This window comes from Lissotriton helveticus, chromosome 3_1 (genome assembly GCF_964261635.1).
Source record: "Lissotriton helveticus chromosome 3_1, aLisHel1.1, whole genome shotgun sequence".
Taxonomy (NCBI): Eukaryota; Metazoa; Chordata; class Amphibia; order Caudata; family Salamandridae; genus Lissotriton; species Lissotriton helveticus.
In genome coordinates, this window is record NC_136061.1 from 1,976,698,399 (window position 1) to 1,976,721,186 (window position 22,788).

Here is a 22,788-nt window from a genome sequence, read left to right on the forward strand (position 1 = left end):
TGCTATGCAAAGCGCTCTGATACCTGATACCAGGTCAAGTTCGCGCTAGATAAAACTCCGTAATGTTTTTAAAAAAACAATTACGGTTCTCCATTCTCAACCAGGCCTTTTCTTATTTGCAGTAGAAACGTGCCCTCAATACACAGATAGAAACTTACTGGGAATGCCTCTAGTTTCTCAGCTGCCTCACTGAGGATCTGTTTCTAGCGCAAAGGCGGTGGCGGAACCAGGCACTTTACAAACGGATAAATAAATTAGTAGAAACATGTAATTTTCAAGGTGAATTTCAACCGCCTTGTCATTTATTCACTCATACATATACATGTCATTCATTTCTTCTCAATGGCTCGCTCTATAGGTTTTTTAAACGTTTTTTGCATCGTCAGCAATTATTTCCACCTTTGCATTGTGAAACTCTAGTCGGGGAAAGGCTGTCGAGGCTCTTACCCCCATAGTCATACTTGATTTGATGACTCTTTGTTGTCTAAATGTTTGTGAAAATGCACAACTTCGGTTTCTGCACACGTTGTCCCCCGTTTGCTCCTTTCTTACATGTAATACCTCTTGCACACATTTAAGTATTGTAGTGTAGTTCCTATCTTCCCAATAGGCTCTGCGCATTGGAATAATACCTACAGCAGTAAAGGCCTAGGCCAGACGTTAACTAGGTCTACTACTGTCGATACTAGACTTAAAGTTTTGGGTTTGCCAGCTTAGCTCAGAGTTCACTAGAAACTTTCTCGAATGTTCAAGGAGGAATGAACTTCCCTGATTAGACAAGAAGGGATTTAGTTTCTGACAACCATAGAACATGACAACTTTGCTCTCCCCTAATCAAGAGTCAATCTCGAGAGTCGTGTGAACAAAAGGCAAATTATTTTACTCAGTCAGTACGTGCATTCTTAGTCTCATCAGAATGTAGAGAAAAGGAAGAGACGGGCGTGTTCAATAAAAAGGTGTTATTTATTGATCAGTCTCTTTTCTCATACAAGAGAAATGGATCGATATTATTGCAATACTTATAGTTAAGTAAAGTGCATACATTAAAAGCAATAGTATAAAATAATACTGTAAAAACATTGATATGGTTTCTAAGCCATAAGATGTTTTAAAATGAATAAAATATATTACATACACATATACATTTGACTAAACGTACTCAACTGGTGTTTCTAGATACGCCTACCCCGTGTACCTGACCTAAGTCTAATACGTGGGCGGGAATAGATAGTGACAGTTTAAGTTAAGTTTGTTTTTGCCAAGTGAATAACTAAAGAATTCTCTGTGAGGGGTTATTCAGTTCTGTACCTGGAAGTTAGGATGAATGAAGAATGGTATCTCTCTCTCTGGTCTCGATATTCCAGGCTGCCTGCGAGGGCTGCCCAGAAACGCCGGTGCTGGATTCTCGGCAGGAGAAAGCAGCGCGTCTCTCAGCGCGTCAGAAAGGCGGGGCTGCTGCCAGCGGGGTCTGCTCTGCTCTTCGCTTCGGCAAGTATGGCTGCTCCGTCTCGTCACCACACGTGTGTTTGCATATGGCAAGATCGGTAATATTTATACCTTTAAGGTGCCGAGATTGACGTAAGGATGGACATAGATACGTCAATAAGGATGTCATACGACTTGCTCGTTAGCACATTCTTTTACTAAAGTTCTCGGTGAAATCAAAACAATGGCCGCAGGGTTTTGCCCAGGTTGTCATAGGTTTGATTTGTTATGAGAACTCCGTATGCCTTATCAGGGGCTGGAGGAATATCGCTTGTCTAATTAGATCGCAAGTGTTATGACCTAATCAGATAACACGTTCCTGTGCCGTAGTGTGACTGCGTCAGATAACGGTATCTGCATCATGGGGGTTTTCTGCCTCATGGGCTGACTGCTAGTTAACTTGTTGGTTTGTTTAACTAGAATAGGGTCAGGAATAGGGGGATCGATTCAGAACCTATAGGAATACATGACACCCACTCCACGCTAACTATGGACATATTTACTAATCTAGGCATAGTATAACATAGTACAACATACTATAGAGTAGTGTGTATACCTTACCACCCCAAAATACATAAATGCATTTTGAAATTTTCAAATATACTGAAAAATTGCAGACATATATATTGTATGCACTCAAGCTGTAGAATAATGCCAAAGTAATCGCATTTGTATACATTATTGCTTGTATGGTATATGAGAATTACCCATGAAATGGTTTCTTAAATACAGAAAAAAGTTTCGAGACCATTCCATCACAGAATAAAATATTTATGAACATGCCAGCGGGCAGCTAATGTCTATAAGCTATCTAAAATTTAGAAACATTAGTTCTCTAAGAATAGTTCTTACTTTAAGCAGAAGATAATGTCCCGAAAAATATGAAAAAATATTTTGGGGCTGCTGAAAAATTGCTGTCCGTGAACTGGAGCGAAATTGTTCATGTGACTTTATTTTTAAAGTTGAAGGCCAAATTCAGGGAACGCCGTGTGCGAGCTTGCTCAAAAGTCTCTATTTCTGTTCGGGTGAGAACATCATATCATTTAGGCTTTCGAAAAAACTGTCAACAGCTTCCTGGGAAAGTTCCACTAACTCGGAAATAGGTGTAATCATGCATTCTTGCGCATGATTGTCTCCATTGACATTCTGATTCGCATTGCTGACAGAAGGTCGTACCTGTTCGATGCTGCTTTCATCTTGAACTTCACTACCCATCAATCGTAGTGGTGAAGCTTCCACGAATGCCGTCATCAGGATTGGTAGCCTTTGAGGGCAGCACAAAGCATGAACCTTGATCGGGCTCAACAATGTTTCTGCATCCATCGGCGCATCCGATTGTAGCGTCAGACAGGTGTCTAACACGCATTCTTCTCCGCATAGCAGACACCTCAATACAGGTAAAACACATCTTTGCCACATTGGTCGAAATGATAGAAACCAAGTCATGTTCAGGTCTCTAAGCCGGGAGAGTCCCAGGTTTTTTGATATCCGGTCCCGGTATCCAATGGCTAGGATTGTTTCTTCCCTTGTCGCAAGAGTTTTGTCTGTGACATGGGTTGCCATAACGAAAAATAAGGACTAAGAATAGGATTCCTGCAATTAGTCCCAGGATCAGGGGAAGTCCGCCAAAAATCGAATGGACGAAATCTGGAAAAATACCCAGTATGGCTTTGAATGGTGTTAATGCCATCGAAAATACTGTCTTAAATACCTTTGAGACCCCATTGGTATCAGAAATATTTAAGATTTCATTCAGGATTTCCGCGAAATGTACGGGGGAATTAGTTGATAATAATGTATGTATCTCTGCAGTCGTCCTTGCGACTTGTAGATCATACGTTTCTTTTGATGACGAGAGCCTGGTAGGCGTCTGAAGAAGGACTGTTTTCATTCTGCTTAAAGTATCTATTCGAATAGAAGTAATTTTCAAATCGGGCCATGCCCTTGCCTCCCTGTCTGGGAAGGAGCTGGGGAACAATGAGCGTCCACAGCACTTGACCTTCGCAGTCGTAGTTATTAGATAAGGAGTCCCGGGCATAAGACTACAACATCTACGGTCTACAATAAGAATGTAACTGCCATTATAGAGTCTTTGAAAGAATGGTTCTATTTCTGTTGCAGGTGCGCCTTGCTGGTGACATGAAAGGTTGTATGAATTCCCTTCACAGGCTCCATGCAAACTAATTCCGTTACACAGAAGTGTGCCACTTAGTGACATCGCACAATTGTTGCCACTAAGAAACACTTTCTGTCCTTTATTACTGACACATGCATGTGAATAGGGCAGGTTCCATGTTGTTTTAAGGTACCCCTTTCCTAATTTCTCGTACATGCCAGCCTGTATATATTTTTGGCAGTATTGAAACCTGAAGGTTGAGATTGGAATATTTATTATCCCATGTATTATCCATTCACTGACAGGTCGTTCTGACATTGTCATTGGTAATCTTTCTAGTTTTTCAATGCTCAAGATTGTGTAATCAGCACCCTTTTGCGCCATACTGATTTGTCTATCAGTAAGGTTAAAGATTTGGAATAGTGACGTTGTGTTGATTAAACGCCAAGGCACATAGCCTGAACGCAGATTTTGTAATGTCCAGCCAAGCTGTACAATAGAACGCAATTGTGACTGACCGTGTTGTAATAACAGTAAGTCTTGCGATAATATATCGATTGCTGACGACACAATGCTGTCCAAATGAAAAATTCTGGAGGACAGAGTCATTAACCCATTGTCCACTACAGAAAGTGATTTTTCCAAATTAATACGGTCAATTTCCCGTATTCTCTCTGCTGTTTCAATTTGAGTAACCTTCCAGGCCTCATTGTATGCTGCATATACAGAGGCTGCTATGAAACGCTTTTGACGCTGTTTGCATGGTCCCAAAGTGAAATCACGCAAGTCAGCACCATCAGTAAGTAAAGTTAGGTGTTGCTTAATTTCTGCCAGTGTGGAAGTTTGTAGCCATTGAAGGCATAATTTGCCCACACTGTAGGTGGTTATTATCCCTGGGTGATGTCTTTGAGGATATCTAGGGTCTGGCCTGGTCATTTTGAACCCCTGTGTTTTGTTCAGGAATCTGTCTTGACAGTTATTAGTATCTGTGGGCCAGATCAACCACTGTTTCCAATCAGGATGTGTTCTGTTCTGGTTTAATATATGGTTTACGTCTATCTCTTCATCTGTATCAGAGTTATTGCTAAACATTGTTGGCTTCGGAATAGACGGTTTATTTAAATCTTTGATTTTGGCTAAGCCAAGACAGGTGGTCTGTTGAACAGTGTCATTTAAAAATATCATTTGTTCTGGGATCATGCAGGCTCTAAACAAAGCTTCTATACCCTGTACTTGCCATTCTTTTGTACCCCAAACACTTTTCAATTCAACATTTTTGTCCCAATAATCAAATCCAAAAGTATTCATTTGTTCAAAAAATGAGTCTGAATATAACAATTTTGTGTTGGTTATCATGGTTTTGGTTCCTGTCTTGTTCGACAATTTAAAATAAAATGCTTCAGCATTACTTGTGTTAAAACCTGAAAAATATGAATATTTGTCGTAAACGGTTCTTGAGCTCCCTTTTGGAGGTGTTGCACAATGTTCCCATTGATTATAATTTAAAACATTTCTAGGTTGTGCAGATCTATGTAAAAAGTGGTTACCATAGTGGTTATAGCAATACATACTGTCATAATTTGTAGAACCCTGCAAATAATCATGTTTGGTAAATTTAGCAGACATTACTAAGTCAGACATCATATTATTAATGCTTTCGAAGTCCCAATCATCAGCAAATGAGTTTGGTTTTGCAAAGTCACTCAATGAGATCTTAATTTGGTGTGGATATTTCAGGATCTCGACCGGACCATAAATTTCATAGTCAGTGTTGTCCCAGGCTACCCCACCAGGTATCGGATTGGCTGTGAAGTTGGCTGAAGAAAGTTCTCTTTTCTCGACGTGTGAAGATGTGTGTGGTTTGAGGATCAAGTTGATTTTCTGACTTGCTGTGTCCATTTTAGCATATTTTCCCTCAATGAAGTGTCCCAAAGTAAGTACCATGATGAGCCAAAGTATGAGAATAAATGCACCAAAACCCACCCAAAATTCAATCCATGGGGAAATCAGATATGTTTCTTTCAGTTGTCTCAAAAGTTCCTTAGCTTTGTCTTTAAAGGTTTTTGATGATGGCTGTGTCTTTGATTCGCTGAAGCCCTCAGAGGAATCATCGAAGTTTATGAAGTAGCCGGATGCAGTTCTGTCAATTGTTCCAATTGGTTCAGGATTTCTGTTTCTTGCATTTTCACTTGGTACTTCATTATAGATTGGTGTGTCTCTGCTAAATGTTTTTTTTGGGGTTTTCAGAGGTCTTAGTTCTATTGCATTGTTGCATAGTCCTTGTTGTTCTTCTGCAGGCGTTTCGAATGTGATGAGCCTCTTCGTTAGGACCTCTGTACTGGTAGCAAACCTTGGTGTTCTGCTACTTATTGGGAGTCCACTTGGCCTACTGTTTGTTATCGGCCACATGTTGTGGTTTTACCAGGTCGATGGATACAACTCGGTTCTCCTTTTTACCAGCAAGTGGCGGTAGTACAACTGATCTTGTCCCGTTGACAGACAAGACAGGAACTGCTTTTCTGTAAGAAGGCCCAAATTCCTTCTTTACCGCGATCTTTTCCCTGACTAGATCCCCGACTTTTGGAATCCAGACAGGTCTTGCTGGGACAGGTGGTGGTTCTTCAGTGGTTGTTGGCTGTTGTTTCAACTTTATGTTGCTCAGGTCTTTTCTTGTTTTGTTTAAGTCCTACAAAATAGCCAAACGGTCTTTGATATCAAAGGCTTTTTCTTTCACCACTGAAGTCTGACTATCAATGTCAGAGATCATCATCCTAGTTCCAAATAATAATTTGTACGCACTGAATCCCTTCAGAGAATTTCTTGGCAAGTTATTGAGACTACGTTGGACACTTATTAGATGTTTGACCCACCCAGCTCCCGAACCTAATATCCTTTCCGTTATAGATTGCTTTATGCCTTGGTTTTTTCTTTACACCATCCCGTACCCTCAGGAAGGAAGTGAGAAGATTCCCGCTGGACTATGCTCATTTGGCCATGTTTCCCCCCAGGCTGGAGGGCTTGAGTGAAAACAATAGTCAAACATAGCATGCGCTTAGCGTATATGCCATTTAGACCCGCAAATCTTTGTATAACAGTCCGAACGTCAGCCGAGTGCTGGTGATCTACATTATAAGTGGAACTAGCCTGTATAAGTTAATCGCAACCCTTCCTTTTTACTCCTGATTTTTCCTGGAGTAGAACGACGAGGTGTTAAACTGTTTCTCTCCCCACTGCGATCTCTGTTGCAGTTTGGGCAGTTTTTTCAAACATGGTGTGACGCAGGCTCATGCCTGGCCACCAGTACCGTGATTGTAATTCTTCCAGAGAATCTTTCAGTTTAAGGTGTCTGAGACCCTCGCCCATGTGTGCGTCTGCGATTAACAAGTTTCTCCTGTCCATGTTTGGAATCACTCTATCCCCCACTCCAGGGATTCGAGCAAAAGGGACGGAGTTTGCATCGATTATGTATGTATAATTGAGTGGATAGTTGATCGGTAACGCTGAGCAGTCGCCTTTTGATGACGTTTTCACCGCCAGCACTGTTTCACCGTCAATGTATTTTAATGTACGCTTTTTTCGAACTACGGGAGCCGATTTAGTGGCTGCCGCTGCGGCTGTTTCAGCCAATGAATTCCCTACAACGTGAACGCCATCACGCTGATGACTCAGTGAGTGAGTCACGTGAGTCTTTGGTAGTTCTTTTTGTAAAAGAGCTATTTGTTCCCAGAGCAGTTTCTGCTTTATTGGTGCATCTGTGTCATCTTTGTAACCGTTTTGAATCCATGTCTGCAAATCGCTGTTATATGATTTGACGCAGTAATATGAATCTGACACTATAAGTGTTGGGAATTCGCGATCCGCATTATCTAGCGCCATTTTCAAAGCTAATATTTCAGTTTGTTGTTCTGAATTAGTTTCTACTGAGTGTGTCTTTGTTAATAGAGGTTTTAGTTTACCTCCGCGCCACACTTCTTTTGTAATCTCACATGTGGGGTTGTATGCTTGTTCTCCCCAAACGGAGGGTTGTGCATGTCCGTCTGTATAGATTACACAGGCGTAATGTCGTAAAGGCAGAATGTCGATTGGCAGAGGATATGTTTCTTCATATGCTAGATTTTTCAATTCTTCTAGTTCTGGATAAAAGTAGTAGTATACTTTGTCCGTTGTGATTGAATTCACCCATTGTAACCATTCTGGATCCAATGTTGTTGTTGGTAAATTACACGGTGTTGTTAATGCCTCAAAGGCTGATTCAGCTGTTCTGACTGTGATATGTCTACCGTCTGCTTGATCTTTTTCTCTAGCTATTGCGGTTTGAACTGCATGAACAATTTTTTCTTTGTTGCTGAATTTCTGTTCAGCTTTTGTGTACAAGTGTGATTTGAATGCAATTGGTACCTTTTCTCCCTCATTAGAGGTCAGGTATGTGAATCTGCATCTCCCTGGGATGACTCGAATCACAAGATTGCGTGTGTTATCACGTGTTTCTAATTTTGTTTTAATTAGCATGTCTGTTTGTAAGGATCTCAAAATTTCTGTGTGTATTTGAGTCCAATTGGATCTTTTAAAATCTGGTTTAATTAGATCATAAAGGGGTTTGACCCTTTCTGCGTAATTTGCAATGTATGTTCTTCCGAAATTTAGGAAGCCTAGAATCGACTGTAAGTTTTTTAGTGTTCTAGGTGCTTGGAGTACGGCACATTTCTCTAGGAAATTGTCAGCCAGGCTTTTGCCTTCACTTGATAATTCATATCCTAAGAACAGGACTGTCAGATGGGCAATTCTGGATTTTTTAAAGTTGAATTTGTAACCCTCTGCAGCGAACCCAAGTATTATGGTGTTCACTCTTTTCAAGTGAGTCTCCAAGTCATCATCTGTTAAGTAAATGTCATCGACATAAGATAATGCCACATCATCATATAGTTGAAGTAATTCTGTTACTCTCGCTGAGAATACCCCGGGGCTGTTCTTGTACCCCTGGGCTAACCGACAGAATTGTTTTTGAGTGCCATTTACTGAGAATGCAGTTAAATATCTGCTCTCTGGTGCTATGTTTTGACAAAAGAATCCATTAGAGATGTCTAAGGTTGTTTTGTATTTTTTGCGCACTATGTTATTCATTAGTGCAGCACTGTGTGAGTTTTGCACTGCAAAAGTTTTGCAACATGTGTTAAGGTGTCGGTAATCCAAAACTAGACGATATGAATTGTCTGGTTTGGAGACCGGAAACAAAGGATTGTTCATTTGTGAGGTGCAAGTTTCAATCACCCCCTGGTATTCTAGCTGATCTAGTATTTCATTTACCTGTTTTTTAGCTTCTTGCTTAATTGGGTACTGCCTTTGTGCAGTAGGTTGTGATTTTAACTGGATTTTGTGAGGAGGAGAATCCTCATCCCATCCCACGTGATTTTTATATAAAGCAGGAGCTAGAGCCACTGCCCACTTTCTAGCAAGTGTGTATTTTTTATGAATTGGAATTTGATTTGAGAAGGCAGGCATAATTACTTCTTCGCCATGAGGGCACTCCCTGACAAACTCTGGTGGCCAGTCTTTTTCAGCTAGAAGGATGTCATAGCCCTTGGAGAGATTATCCCAAAATAGTCCCCTTATTTTCCTAGTCTTATCCCCCTCTATACGCAATGTTATTTCGTATATTTTGTGAGGTTTGCTAACTCTGGTGTCCGCAGTTTCCACTTGAAGATATTCATTCGTGTCCACTGTCTCCAGATGATTCATAAGGACTTTGCGAGCTATGCTCACTTCTGCTGCGCTGTCTAGCATTGTCTGAGCCCACTCTCCGTTTTTCAGTTGTGTCCTCAGTATTCTCGGCATTGTTAACTACCTTGATACTGGCTACCTTCTTTTTTGGAAATTGTAATTTCTTTTTTAGTTGAGCAGGTTCCTTGTCTTTGGACTTGGTGTGCTCTTCTCTTTGTTCTGATCGTCCTCTTCTTTCCGATTTCTGCGAGGAAGTCTGAAAAGATTGAGAGGGACGCGTATCAATGTCTTGATATCTATCAGGCTTTTTTATATTATCCCTATTTCTAAGGTTATATCTTTTTCCAGAGGGGTCACTCTGAGGTGACCTGTGTCTTTGGTTCGGAGATTTTTCTCTTCGCCTAGGAGACCTTCCTCGGGACTGGAATTTCTTTTCTTTGGGATTGGATTGTTTGTTTCCATCCCAGTTCTTTTTTGGTGAATTATTATTAAAAAATATTTTTTCTGGACTTTCAGTCAGTTGTGGTTTTACTGGTATTCCACCTAAACTGTCTCTACCTAGTTCCTCATAGGATTTTTCTATGATTCTGGCAATTTCAGCTGGTTGGTCTGCTATATCTGTCTCTTTTAACCTCTGGCGGATCGCCACGTTTGCTGCTTCACCTTTTATGTTGGCTAATAATATAGCCGAGACCTGCTTGAAGTCTTTCAGTAATTTCATACCAAGAGTTAAAGCAGGTTCTGGACCGTATTCGTCTTGAATTTGTTTTAGGACATCTGGTATCACCGAAATGGATGGAACACCGTGCGTTTTTGTGTAGATGGAAGCAAAGACTGTACCCCAAGTGTCACAGTCCTCTATGTGTGGTGCGATTCCCATTGGGAGACAGATAGTCAGAATCCTGTGTTTTTCTAGTGGGGTGGTGTCAGGAAACACCGCCTCTATTTGGGTAATTTTCTGTGCCAACCAGAATGGTATTTGTTCCCGTTTAGCCGGTACTTTACCTAGGCAGGATTGGATGTTCTGTGGTGTAATTTTATTTGTGTTCCCCTGGTGAGGGGTCAGCTGTGGAAGTTTAATCGCTGGCTGAATTGTTGAAGTCCGCATCACATACTGTACTAATTGTCTATGAATTTTTATTAATTGTTTTAGCTGTGTTAACAGGTTAGCTGCAGACATCCCGTCGATGTCTGGATGTGGTGTGTATCCGGCTAGGACCGGCCACGTTGCTCCTGGTCTACCTAAAGGACCGAGCCTGGTGATGTGATTATTATGTTTTAGGGCGCCATCAAATAAGAGCAAATGCTCTTGGAATTTGACTGGTACTTCCACCTCCTCGAAAGGAGTGTACTCATTAGGAGGTTCCTCTATTTTGTAATAGTGGAAGTACTTTGTTACAGCATTTGCTGCTGGAAAATGTATCCATGAATAGTATACCTCTGTCTGCCGATATTCGTGTGCCTCAATTACGAATATGACTGTGCCACCTCTAGGTGTCAGTCCATTTTCTATAAGTTTTAGGGTTATAGATCTCCTTTTGATGACCGGGATGAGTATTATATCCTGGTCTGCTGCCTGCATGGTAGCATCAGCTGCTGCGAGTTCAGTTGCTAATCTAACTGCCTCTCTTTCATCCTCATTCTCTGACATTTTACTGACAGGATGGTTATTTCTTTTGTTTGCAGATCAGGTTTCTTATGGAAACAAAGGTTAGATGCACAATATTTTGGAACTGTTTATCCTTCAACGTTGACTATACCAAGAACCATACATAGGAGTTCCCTCCTGCGAGGTCTGGCGGATATAACCTTTCACCCACTCCAGACGTCTTTGGAGTATTATGGGAAAAGGGGTCTGAGTGAGAAAGCACGACTGAGTTACTCTAAATGTCTTACGTTAGTTTTATCGCCCTTTCCAAACGCGTTGGGCGCCATGTAGTGTAGTTCCTATCTTCCCAATAGGCTCTGCGCATTGGAATAATACCTACAGCAGTAAAGGCCTAGGCCAGACGTTAACTAGGTCTACTACTGTCGATACTAGACTTAAAGTTTTGGGTTTGCCAGCTTAGCTCAGAGTTCACTAGAAACTTTCTAGAATGTTCAAGGAGGAATTAACTTCCCTGATTAGACAAGAAGGGATTTAGTTTCTGACAACCATAGAACATGACAACTTTGCTCTCCCCTAATCAAGAGTCAATCTCGAGAGTCGTGTGAACAAAAGGCAAATTATTTTACTCAGTCAGTACGTGCATTCTTAGTCTCATCAGAATGTAGAGAAAAGGAAGAGACGGGCGTGTTCAATAAAAAGGTGTTATTTATTGATCAGTCTCTTTTCTCATACAAGAGAAATGCATCGATATTATTGCAATACTTATAGTTAAGTAAAGTGCATACATTAAAAGCAATAGTATAAAATAATACTGTAAAAACATTGATATGGTTTCTAAGCCATAAGATGTTTTAAAATGAATAAAATATATTACATACACATATACATTTGACTAAACGTACTCAACTGGTGTTTCTAGATACGCCTACCCCGTGTACCTGACCTAAGTCTAATACGTGGGCGGGAATAGATAGTTACAGTTTAAGTTAAGTTTGTTTTTGCCAAGTGAATAACTAAAGAATTCTCTGTGAGGGGTTATTCAGTTCTGTACCTGGAAGTTAGGATGAATGAGGAATGGTATCTCTCTCTCTGGTCTCGATATTCCAGGCTGCCTGCGAGGGCTGCCCAGAAACGCCGGTGCTGGATTCTCGGCAGGAGAAAGCAGCGCGTCTCTCAGCGCGTCAGAAAGGCGGGGCTGCTGCCAGCGGGGTCTGCTCTGCTCTTCGCTTCGGCATGTATGGCTGCTCCGTCTCGTCACCACGCGTGTGTTTGCATATGGCAAGATCGGTAATATTTATACCTTTAAGGTGCCGAGATTGACGTAAGGATGGACATAGATACGTCAATAAGGATGTCATACGACTTGCTCGTTAGCACATTCTTTTACTAAAGTTCTCGGTGAAATCAAAACAATGGCCGCAGGGTTTTGCCCAGGTTGTCATAGGTTTGATTTGTTATGAGAACTCCGTATGCCTTATCAGGGGCTGGAGGAATATCGCTTGTCTAATTAGATCGCAAGTGTTATGACCTAATCAGATAACACGTTCCTGTGCCGTAGTGTGACCGTCAGATAACGGTATCTGCATCATGGGGGTTTTCTGCCTCATGGGCTGACTGCTAGTTAACTTGTTGGTTTGTTTAACTAGAATAGGGTCAGGAATAGGGGGATCGATTCAGAACCTATAGGAATACATGACAGTATTAATGACTATTATGGTTTTGTATATATATCAACAAGGAGAGAGGTAGGGAAATTCAAAGACACTCTCTTAGTCCCCGGTTAAATGTCAAACAACAAAAGAAGAGAGGTCTAATCTGGTCAAGTACACGACTACCAGAAATGTGGAGCAAAAGGATAAGTGGATAGTATTGATCACAGTCACTCTAGTTGAGTGGGATCACAGTCACTCTATTTGAGTAAGAAAGCCCTCACACACCGACCTAGTCAGTGTCATGCTTCATCATCGGGCCCCACCGAAGAGACCGAGTGTCTCTTCGGTGTGCTACGACGCCAGAAAGACTGCGGAGCTGGTTGTGTGGGGAGGAAGTGTTGTGAAGATTTCTCAAATTAAAAGTGACTAACAGGGTATCAAAAAAACTTTAATGAGTGATCCCTAAGACACGTGTAAGTGGTATATGTGTCTGAATTTAAAAGCCAAGGTTATTAGGATTTGGTTAAATTCAGCTAAATACCACAAATTTATTAAAATCAGTCAACATGTTTCTGCCTTCAGTGTGGTATGTATTCACCATGGCATTCTTCAGGACTATAACCCCGGCGGTGTGGACACTCTAATAGTCCACCCTGACCTGGGGGCGTGAAAGTGAAAAGGAAAAGTGAAAAAAGTGCTTAAAAAATTGGGAGAGCAAATTGCTCAATCCAAAAAACCCAAATTATGGGTGTATCAGCACCTGTAAGAAAAAACATACAGACAAACAAATATAGACAAACATACAATTAGTATATGCCAGCGTAGACTTATCATAGTGCTCCTAAGATGGTGGCAAACCTATGTGTGCACACAATAACAGAGAACTTATGCACCTTCCAAGTAGCCCTTAGGGATATAAGTACTGGCTAGGAGGTGAAGTGCTAGAGGTGGTTAAAAACTACTGCTTGTAGTGAAGGAGATAAAAACGCGGTGTGAAATCTCCATGAGAAGGGATCAATTTGACCAAATGGTCGGTGACCCCCACAAGATGGTGAAATATGGAGAACATCTCACTTTAAAATTGGGCGCTACTTGCACCATGGGTCTCGGGAGGGGGGTTGGAGCGCGCTTGGCACATCCTACGAAAAAACGGGATGAAAATGTCAGCATAACCCATACAATCACACAGGCACTTAGCTTTTGTTAATTGTAGTAACCGTTCCGCTGGGGGTGCAGACTCACGCCCTCTGCGCTCACATCCCGCTTGGCAACCTGCTAGAACCCTCTTGACCGGACCCCGACGATGGAGAGCGGGGCCGGTGAATGCGTTTAAGAGCGCTTTGTTTACGCGCTCGATTCCGGGTTGGGCGTGCCTCGCTGGGTTCGGGTTGGGCGTGTCACGCTGGGAACGAGGCTTGGGGCGCACACGCCCACTTGGGCGGAGCGCGTTTGTGATCAGACCGAGGCTTGGATTGAAAAGCCTATCCCTGCGCTAGCCTAAGGGAGATGGTTACACGCTATTGGTTACTGTTAGGACCATGGGTGATTATTGTTTTCCAGTACATAGAACGGGGAATTTGGTCGTTTTCCTATGCTTTCAGGATATTGGTAATGATGCCAATCAAAGGGTTTTTGTAAGAAGGGCAGGACGAAAAAAACACATACTTATACAACACAAACTTTCAAAAGGATTGGGATTTTACTGTGGACAAGATGTTAAAGTGCACAGAGTTTTTATGAAAAACATGTTGAATGTTGCATGTTTTAAGCAGACCAGTTCTGTGTGATGTCTAACAGCCTACTGGGGTAATGGAGTTCATGTTAGGACTGTGTTCCAGGGGACATCATCGTTGAGCCCAATGATATTTGTCCCCAGACGGTACACCCAACGCTGTTCTTTTTACCCTACTTCTACACTTTGCCGAAAATGCATAAGAACAAACTCCCCCCTCCTGGACGCCCAATCGTCTCAGGAATCGGGTCCCTTCTGGAACCACTATCACAATTTTGTGATCATTTTTTAAAACCATTAGTCCAGTCGACACCGACTTACCTGAAGGACATCAAATCCTTTTGAAAGTTTGTGTTGTATAAGTATGTGTTTTTTTCGTCCTGCCCTTCTTACAAAAACCCTTTGATTGGCATCATTACCAATATCCTGAAAGCATAGGAAAACGACCAAATTCCCCGTTCTATGTACTGGAAAACAATAATCACCCATGGTCCTAACAGTAACCAATAGCGTGTAACCATCTCCCTTAGGCTAGCGCAGGGATAGGCTTTTCAATCCAAGCCTCGGTCTGATCACAAACGCGCTCCGCCCAAGTGGGCGTGTGCGCCCCAAGCCTCGTTCCCAGCGTGACACGCCCAACCCGAACCCAGCGAGGCACGCCCAACCCGGAATCGAGCGCGTAAACAAAGCGCTCTTAAACGCATTCACCGGCCCCGCTCTCCATCGTCGGGGTCCGGTCAAGAGGGTTCTAGCAGGTTGCCAAGCGGGATGTGAGCGCAGAGGGCGTGAGTCTGCACCCCCAGCGGAACGGTTACTACAATTAACAAAAGCTAAGTGCCTGTGTGATTGTATGGGTTATGCTGACATTTTCATCCCGTTTTTTCGTAGGATGTGCCAAGCGCGCTCCAACCCCCCTCCCGAGACCCATGGTGCAAGTAGCGCCCAATTTTAAAGTGAGATGTTCTCCATATTTCACCATCTTGTGGGGGTCACCGACCATTTGGTCAAATTGATCCCTTCTCATGGAGATTTCACACCGCGTTTTTATCTCCTTCACTACAAGCAGTAGTTTTTAACCACCTCTAGCACTTCACCTCCTAGCCAGTACTTATATCCCTAAGGGCTACTTGGAAGGTGCATAAGTTCTCTGTTATTGTGTGCACACATAGGTTTGCCACCATCTTAGGAGCACTATGATAAGTCTACGCTGGCATATACTAATTGTATGTTTGTCTATATTTGTTTGTCTGTATGTTTTTTCTTACAGGTGCTGATACACCCATAATTTGGGTTTTTTGGATTGAGCAATTTGCTCTCCCAATTTTTTAAGCACTTTTTTCACTTTTCCTTTTCACTTTCACGCCCCCAGGTCAGGGTGGACTATTAGAGTGTCCACACCGCCGGGGTTATAGTCCTGAAGAATGCCATGGTGAATACATACCACACTGAAGGCAGAAACATGTTGACTGATTTTAATAAATTTGTGGTATTTAGCTGAATTTAACCAAATCCTAATAACCTTGGCTTTTAAATTCAGACACATATACCACTTACACGTGTCTTAGGGATCACTCATTAAAGTTTTTTTGATACCCTGTTAGTCACTTTTAATTTGAGAAATCTTCACAACACTTCCTCCCCACACAACCAGCTCCGCAGTCTTTCTGGCGTCGTAGCACACCGAAGAGACACTCGGTCTCTTCGGTGGGGCCCGATGATGAAGCATGACACTGACTAGGTCGGTGTGTGAGGGCTTTCTTACTCAAATAGAGTGACTGTGATCCCACTCAACTAGAGTGACTGTGATCAATACTATCCACTTATCCTTTTGCTCCACATTTCTGGTAGTCGTGTACTTGACCAGATTAGACCTCTCTTCTTTTGTTGTTTGATATTATGGTTTTGTGACCGTCCATTTTTTTCTTTTTGACATTTCGGTGATCCTTGTAATCAATCCCCTGTTGACCGGAAGAGTGAGTTGTTTAATAAAGAACTGACTTTGCCAATATGCAGACTCTATTTATCACCAGCTGTTCTGTCCAATAATCACCAATCAGTCAATCGATTTGTAGAGCGCAGAGTGACGAAAAGCCAACGTGAATCCGCTAATTAAAAATACATGGCGGCTGGGGTGAGAGCGGAGGGAATATGAGTGGCGAAAAATACAACGGAGTGTGAACGCTGCCTGTTTATGAGCGCCGCGCGCCCCTCTGCAGACTCCCCCTGCATTCCAGAGAGGCACGCGACGCGATCCGATCTGGAATGCAATTCTGTGGAGACAAGACCTGGCCGCGCGCACAATGTTATCCTATGGGAAAACGCTGCGCGCGGCCAGGTCTTGTCTCCCTTCGTCGCTCTCAGACTGCTGAGACGACGACTATAGTTCTCGCTTGCGAGAACGCGCTTTCAGCGCGTTCGTCGTAGGCGAGACCTAAAAAGGTGTTGTGGAACAAAGACACAGTTCTTTGGTTATCAAATTAAAAATCGCATCAGAGTCTGTGTTTAGATTTCCAATCACTATTTGTACCAAGAAACCAGCTGAATTATATAGATTTATAAATATATATATTTAAAATGTATTTAAGCTATTGATAAAAAAGAATGCAGCAATTATGAAAGGATTCTCTTTGCAGACCATTTGGCCCTGACACCGGTATAGCACAATGTCATTAAAGATCAGTGAAGACTATCAAAATAATTTCTACATCGTTATATAATTTCACGTATCAGAAACATTTTGAAAAATTAAATAAAAAACTAGGACAAATTACCTGACATTATAGCTGCATAAAAAGGTACATTCTTGAGGTTGGAAAACTCGTTCTTCTTTTCTGCACAACAGTTTGGGTCAGCACTGTATTCAAGTACCAGGAGTTTAACCACTTCAAATTGACACTGTTGGCAGGCCACAGCAAGCATCCAGTTCACCAGCCCCTTGTAGTCACCACGACCTATTGAAATAAAGGGACTCACCGTTATTCACGTACAATATGTAACATGACATATTTTGGATGCCTTATCCTGCAACGCTTGTTTTTCTGTGCATTCAGTCATGTTGCATAACTTCTTGTTGACCTACAGCCCTGTTCCAGAAATCAGCCAAGATGGGGATGAGGAACAATATCTAATATTTTAATAGAGTTTTTCCCACTGGTAGTTGTGACTAAGTTGTCAAGCCCAAATCATACACTGTGTGATGCTGGTGAAACAGAAAAACAAAAATGTGTTGGGTGGAATGTTTGAGTTAATCTCAGCCACTCATAATTACAGGGGGAGGGGTACTCCAGTCCATTTGCAAATCATACTTGGTTCTTCTCCAATACTAAGAGCCCAGTCTGAACTACAGGACGAGGCCATTGGTGGAGCAGGCTCACACTTCAGAATCACAGTTCTACCCTTTAAGAGGCCAACCAAAGGCTTCACGTATGACATCACCTGTTTGGGTCATTCAAGCCAGAAAGTTCAACGGGTATGGTGTCCTACATACTCAAATAGATAATTACTCCCCAAATGTGAGTGCAAATCCTGCCACCATTACCCTATGCTAACCCCATCCTAAAACACAAACACGACCTCACCCTTAACACCCCAAAAGACAAACAATTGTCGCATGATTAACATCCCTCTCAGTTGGGTGTACGCTGATCTCCGATGAAGAATTAAACCTCATGATAACCAATAAGATTTACTATAGTCCCGAATTCAGGTGGCTGACAACACGGTTTACATGCCTTACAGATTGCAAGAAACAGGTCTCATGCCCAGCTGTTCCCCTATATTTTCAACAAACTGAACCCGGATTGTAGCTCCCTTTCAAACTACAGGCCAAATACGAATTAGCCACAATCAACAAATAATGCTGTCCTTGCAGTCACATAGAAATATTTTCCACCAAGACATTCAGAACTCCCTTTGGCCCCTTCTATCTAACAAAGACTAGGCGGCAATAGAACAATTCCTCAATAGATTTGAACTGTTCCCTACTTCCAGCCTAATGTCACCTACTAGCAATATATTCTTATCTTAATATATGTCTTTCACCTCATAAATGGCATAGCAAATACATCTAGAAATCTCTTCTCCAGTCTACCAAAAACTCTAGTTCAATCGCAAGCGTGGACAACACCTACACACTATAAGGGCAACATCTTAAAACTCATTACTGCACCTCGCACCCGCCTCTTTTAATTCCTACATATCCAACTGGACCACTCATACTACTCTGTCCACTCATATACAGTCCCATGCAGAGATCCTGCAGAGACGACAATCCAAGCCAAACAAACCTATCGCTGTCTTGTGGAACGCTTCGAATAGGACAGCTCCAAAAAGATCGAATCTCTACAACACTGAGCTATTCGGAATTAGTGCTACTTTTGATGACTTAGGATTTGATAGTTGGATCCCAAAATACTATGTATTACTTCAAAGGGGTTAAACTTATTAGTGTGAAACTACAACTGTAAATTCCTCATCCAATGGGTGAACGTTTTACACAGTGCCTCCCTGCAAGATCTGCTAAAGTGATTGTTTGTATTTAAATTGTTTTATGTACCTACTTGTTTGTATTTAAATTCTGTCGGTAGCATTTTGCATAACTTTATTACTTCCTTACATTAGCACTGTAATCGTCCATACACAGTGAGTGTTGGCTAATGTCACACAGAGGACAAGCTGCTCCCCTTTGCCTTCTCTCAGATGCTAATGTTGACTTACACCTTCTTCCTGACTTACACCTTCTTCCTGTGGTTTATTTTTAGTAAGCTGCAGGACAACATACCAGCCAAGGAATCGAGCAACACCTTCACAGTCTCCTTGTGACCGAAATAGGCCGCCACCACTGCCGGGTTGTCGTCGGTGGGCTCCGGCGGAAAGTCAACGAGAGCATCCTGAAGCAAATACACCACGGTCTGACGATCACCATATCCAGCGGCAATGCTTAAAAGCTGGCCCTGTCGAGAGAATGAACATTTCGTAAAAATAATAACAATGGTGTATTGCAAACTATTTTCTTTTTTTTTCTACAGCGAGAGGAAGGTGCGTGAATTGTTCCATGGCCGCATTCAAATTAACCACAATCGGGCTTTCCAAGTTATTGATCTGCAGTGCAGCGCTATAGGCTGCTTCCAATCTCTGTCGAACACTATAACATCCATGGTCACACACATGAGGAATTGGAATGGTGGGTGATTGGAATGGTGGGTGATTGAAAAAGCTGAGTTGCACCAAAGAGAAGGTAATATGGCATCCGCCCTTAATTACAAAGAATGCCGTTGGATCCATATCCTCGATTCAGTAGTAAATGGGCTAAACGAACATGAAGAAACATACTTGCAAATGAGAAAACTGTGATCCCTGCGGTACTCTAATGACACTGTATACACCTTTCAGTTCTAACCATGGGGTAATCATTCATGCAAAGATATAAGTTTAGAAACGCACATAGACTAAGTATCTTCTTCTCAGATATGCTCATAACTATCTATTGTGTGTTAATAAATCTAATGTCGTTTCACCTGTATGTAACATGTTCAGACCATGGAAAAGCATGTGCCATATTGTAATGGATTATATATGTAGATATGACGTGCCATCAGAGCATAAACACCAGGATTACCTATGTGCTGCTAAACTCCCATGCTCTGCCCTGCTTTAGGACCAACTTGCAATCATGCCCATAGTCAATTGAATATCCGTAGTTTCCGCGGTAATTGTTTTGACATTACATTAGCCAAAGTGCACATTAACTATACCATGACAGGAGATTGTTCCTACCCCTCCCCGGGTTTTACCTGTCGCCTATTACATAGGCGATTAGCACGAGACCTGTGGTAGTTGTTGTGGTTTTTGACTACATTACCCACTTGTACATTAACCGCCTTACGAGAGGAGATTCCTCTCTGCTTTAGGACCAACGTGCAATCATGCCCATAATCAATTGAATAGCCGTGGTACCCGAGGTATTTGTTTTGACATTATATTAGCCAAAGTGCACATTAACTATACCACGACAGGAGATTGCTCCTACCCCTTCTCGGCCTTTACCTTTCGTCTATTACATAGCCCGTGGTAATTGTTGTGTTTTGACTACATTACCCAAGTGTACATTAACCATACTACGAGAGGGGATTCCTCCAAACCCATCCCGGGCTTTATTTTTTCGCCTATCCCATAGGCGATTACTACGAGAGGAGAATCCTCTCCGTTTCTTACCCTTCGCCTACCACATAGGCGATTACGTGCTTGACACCACGTACGTCGAGCTATAATGATTTATAACAGTACGCGACCCGCGGCCCTACACTCATGACTCACGGCTTGGAGAAAAAGACAGACGTTTGCTGTTCGTCTCTCAAGTAAGTGCGCTTTGCGTGTGCCCCACAACTAGAAGAACTATTGGGCTAAATGTATTTTGGACACATTGAGCAGTCCTCCCCCCTTTCCATTTTCCAACATGAATATCGGAAGCCCTTTTTTAACAAAATCTCCCGTTTGATTAAATACTACCCTGAATGTATTGCACCACATTTTGGGCCTCTTATCACTAACCCCTCGAGGACCATGAATATCGGAAGGGTTTGCTGTTCGTCTCTCAAGTAAGTGCGCATTGCGTGAGCCCCACAACTAGAAGAACTATTGGGCTAAATGTATTTTGGACGCATTGAGCAGTCCCCCCCGTTTCCATTTTCCAATATCGGAAGCCCTTTTTTAAAAAATCTCCCGTTTTTTTAATACTACCCTGAATTTATTGCACCACATTTTGGGCCTCCTATCCCAAACTCCTCGAGGACCAGGTCAGATTAATGTTTTTTCAGCGAGATGGTGTACAACTCACTCTTTTAAAAAAAAAAATAATTATAATAAATAAACTGGCTAGTCAATGGATGCATGTATCGTTTTAGACGCGATATTTACAGCGTTCTGAATGAGGGTGGGACACTTTACAAATGCCTCTGAAGATAACACAAACCTGGGCAGGTCCACCATTACTTCAATTGGGGTTATCACCAATGTTTATACGAGACCTACATTTACCCCAGGCCTCCATTTTCCTCCTAGGTGATTGATATAACCTCTACCTTCAAATTTCTTCCCCCGTCTGGTGAAGAAATCTACTGCATTTACTGCATAAGGTATGTACGGATAGGAACGTTTACCTTCTTAAAATACCGATGCTTAGTTGGGAATTGATTCTCAACATTACCCGCAGATTCCGCCTTCACGGATTCACTGCTGAGGGTGTCGGCTGACACCCTCCCTGCCCAGGCGATTGTCAAAAAGCAGGAAAACCTTCAAACTTTCAGGTGAGCTACGCCAGATTTGGTACTGGCTCACGTTTGTACAATCCCTCTTACACACCCAGAACTAAAACAAACCCTTACTCCTCCCCAGGTTGTCCCTTGTTGTGTGTCCTGATGAAGACCCGATACGGTTGCCAGAAAGTCTGCACCATTTACTAGGGTCGAAACGTCGACGTTGTGTTAATCTATCCGTCCATACAAAGTTTCAACCAAAAAGAAATAATATATGTGGCCGTTGGAAGGAGTAGTTTCTGTCCTGTAACTCCAGTTCTGTAGTAGGGGTATCTCTGTTATAGTCATAATCTAGTGAATAGTCCCGCCCATGTGCGTGGACCCCGGCAATCAAAAATAATCTCTTAAGTTGTCAGAAAATTGCAGAACTGCAAAGACACTTAAGAGAGAATTTAAAGACAAATAATGCAGCCTATATCCACAGGCTACACTGTCCAGTACTTCAACTAGAAATTCCACCAAAAAATCCACAAACAGCAAAGCCTGTCCAGATTTCCCTTGCTTTAACATGAAAAACCCTCTGGAATGATAGAGAGGAAGGAATGGACAGACAAGCCCCATAGGCTGCCATTATGTGGCTTAAATAGGATACTGTGCCTTTAAGAGAACTTTCCAGAACTTCTCCCAGTATCCCAGAACGCACCGCAGGTCCCTCTTACTTTCAGTTCTTTTTGAAGGCGTAACACGCCAGACCTGTAGCATTCCTTTTATGAACATTTCTCTCCACCGGGGAGGCGGGAGGGCGCTTATGACTATAACAGAGATACCCCTACTACAGAACTGGAGTTACAGGACAGAAACTACTCCTTCTGTAGTAGGGGATCTCTGTGTATAGTCATAATCTAGTGAATAGAATGGCAAGCCCATCCCCACACCAAAGCGGCGGTGGAGAAAAGAGAAAATAACACCACTATTGTGCGAACAGATTTCGCAGCGAAGCCTGCCCAACCTGAGCGTCTGCCCTGGCATCAGTGTCCAGGCAGTAATGCTTAGCGAAGGTATGGACCGACTTCCAAGTGGCCGCCTTGCAGATTTCTGCAATTGGAACATTACGGAGCAAAGCAGTCGTGGCAGCTTTGCCCCTGGTGGAATGAGCCTTAGGTTTACCCCCTAAGGTCTTACCAGCTTTTTGGTAACACAACTGTATGCAGGACACAATCCAC

The 22,788-nt window shown here is 42.4% G+C and overlaps 1 protein-coding gene across 2 annotated transcripts in view; it reads right to left on the bottom strand.

Annotated features, from left to right (window-relative positions):
• Nucleotides 1-22,788, bottom strand: part of LRRK1 (leucine rich repeat kinase 1) — a 917,814-nt gene that overhangs the window by 504,408 nt on the left and 390,618 nt on the right. For both annotated transcript variants that reach the window (XM_078683102.1, XM_078683103.1), the window contains exons 4-5: nucleotides 19,093-19,264; nucleotides 17,084-17,263 (exon numbers count right to left, since the gene is read on the bottom strand). In XM_078683102.1, coding sequence (XP_078539228.1) covers nucleotides 17,084-17,263; nucleotides 19,093-19,264 — 352 coding nt within the window. The remainder of the gene's footprint in view (nucleotides 1-17,083; nucleotides 17,264-19,092; nucleotides 19,265-22,788) is intronic.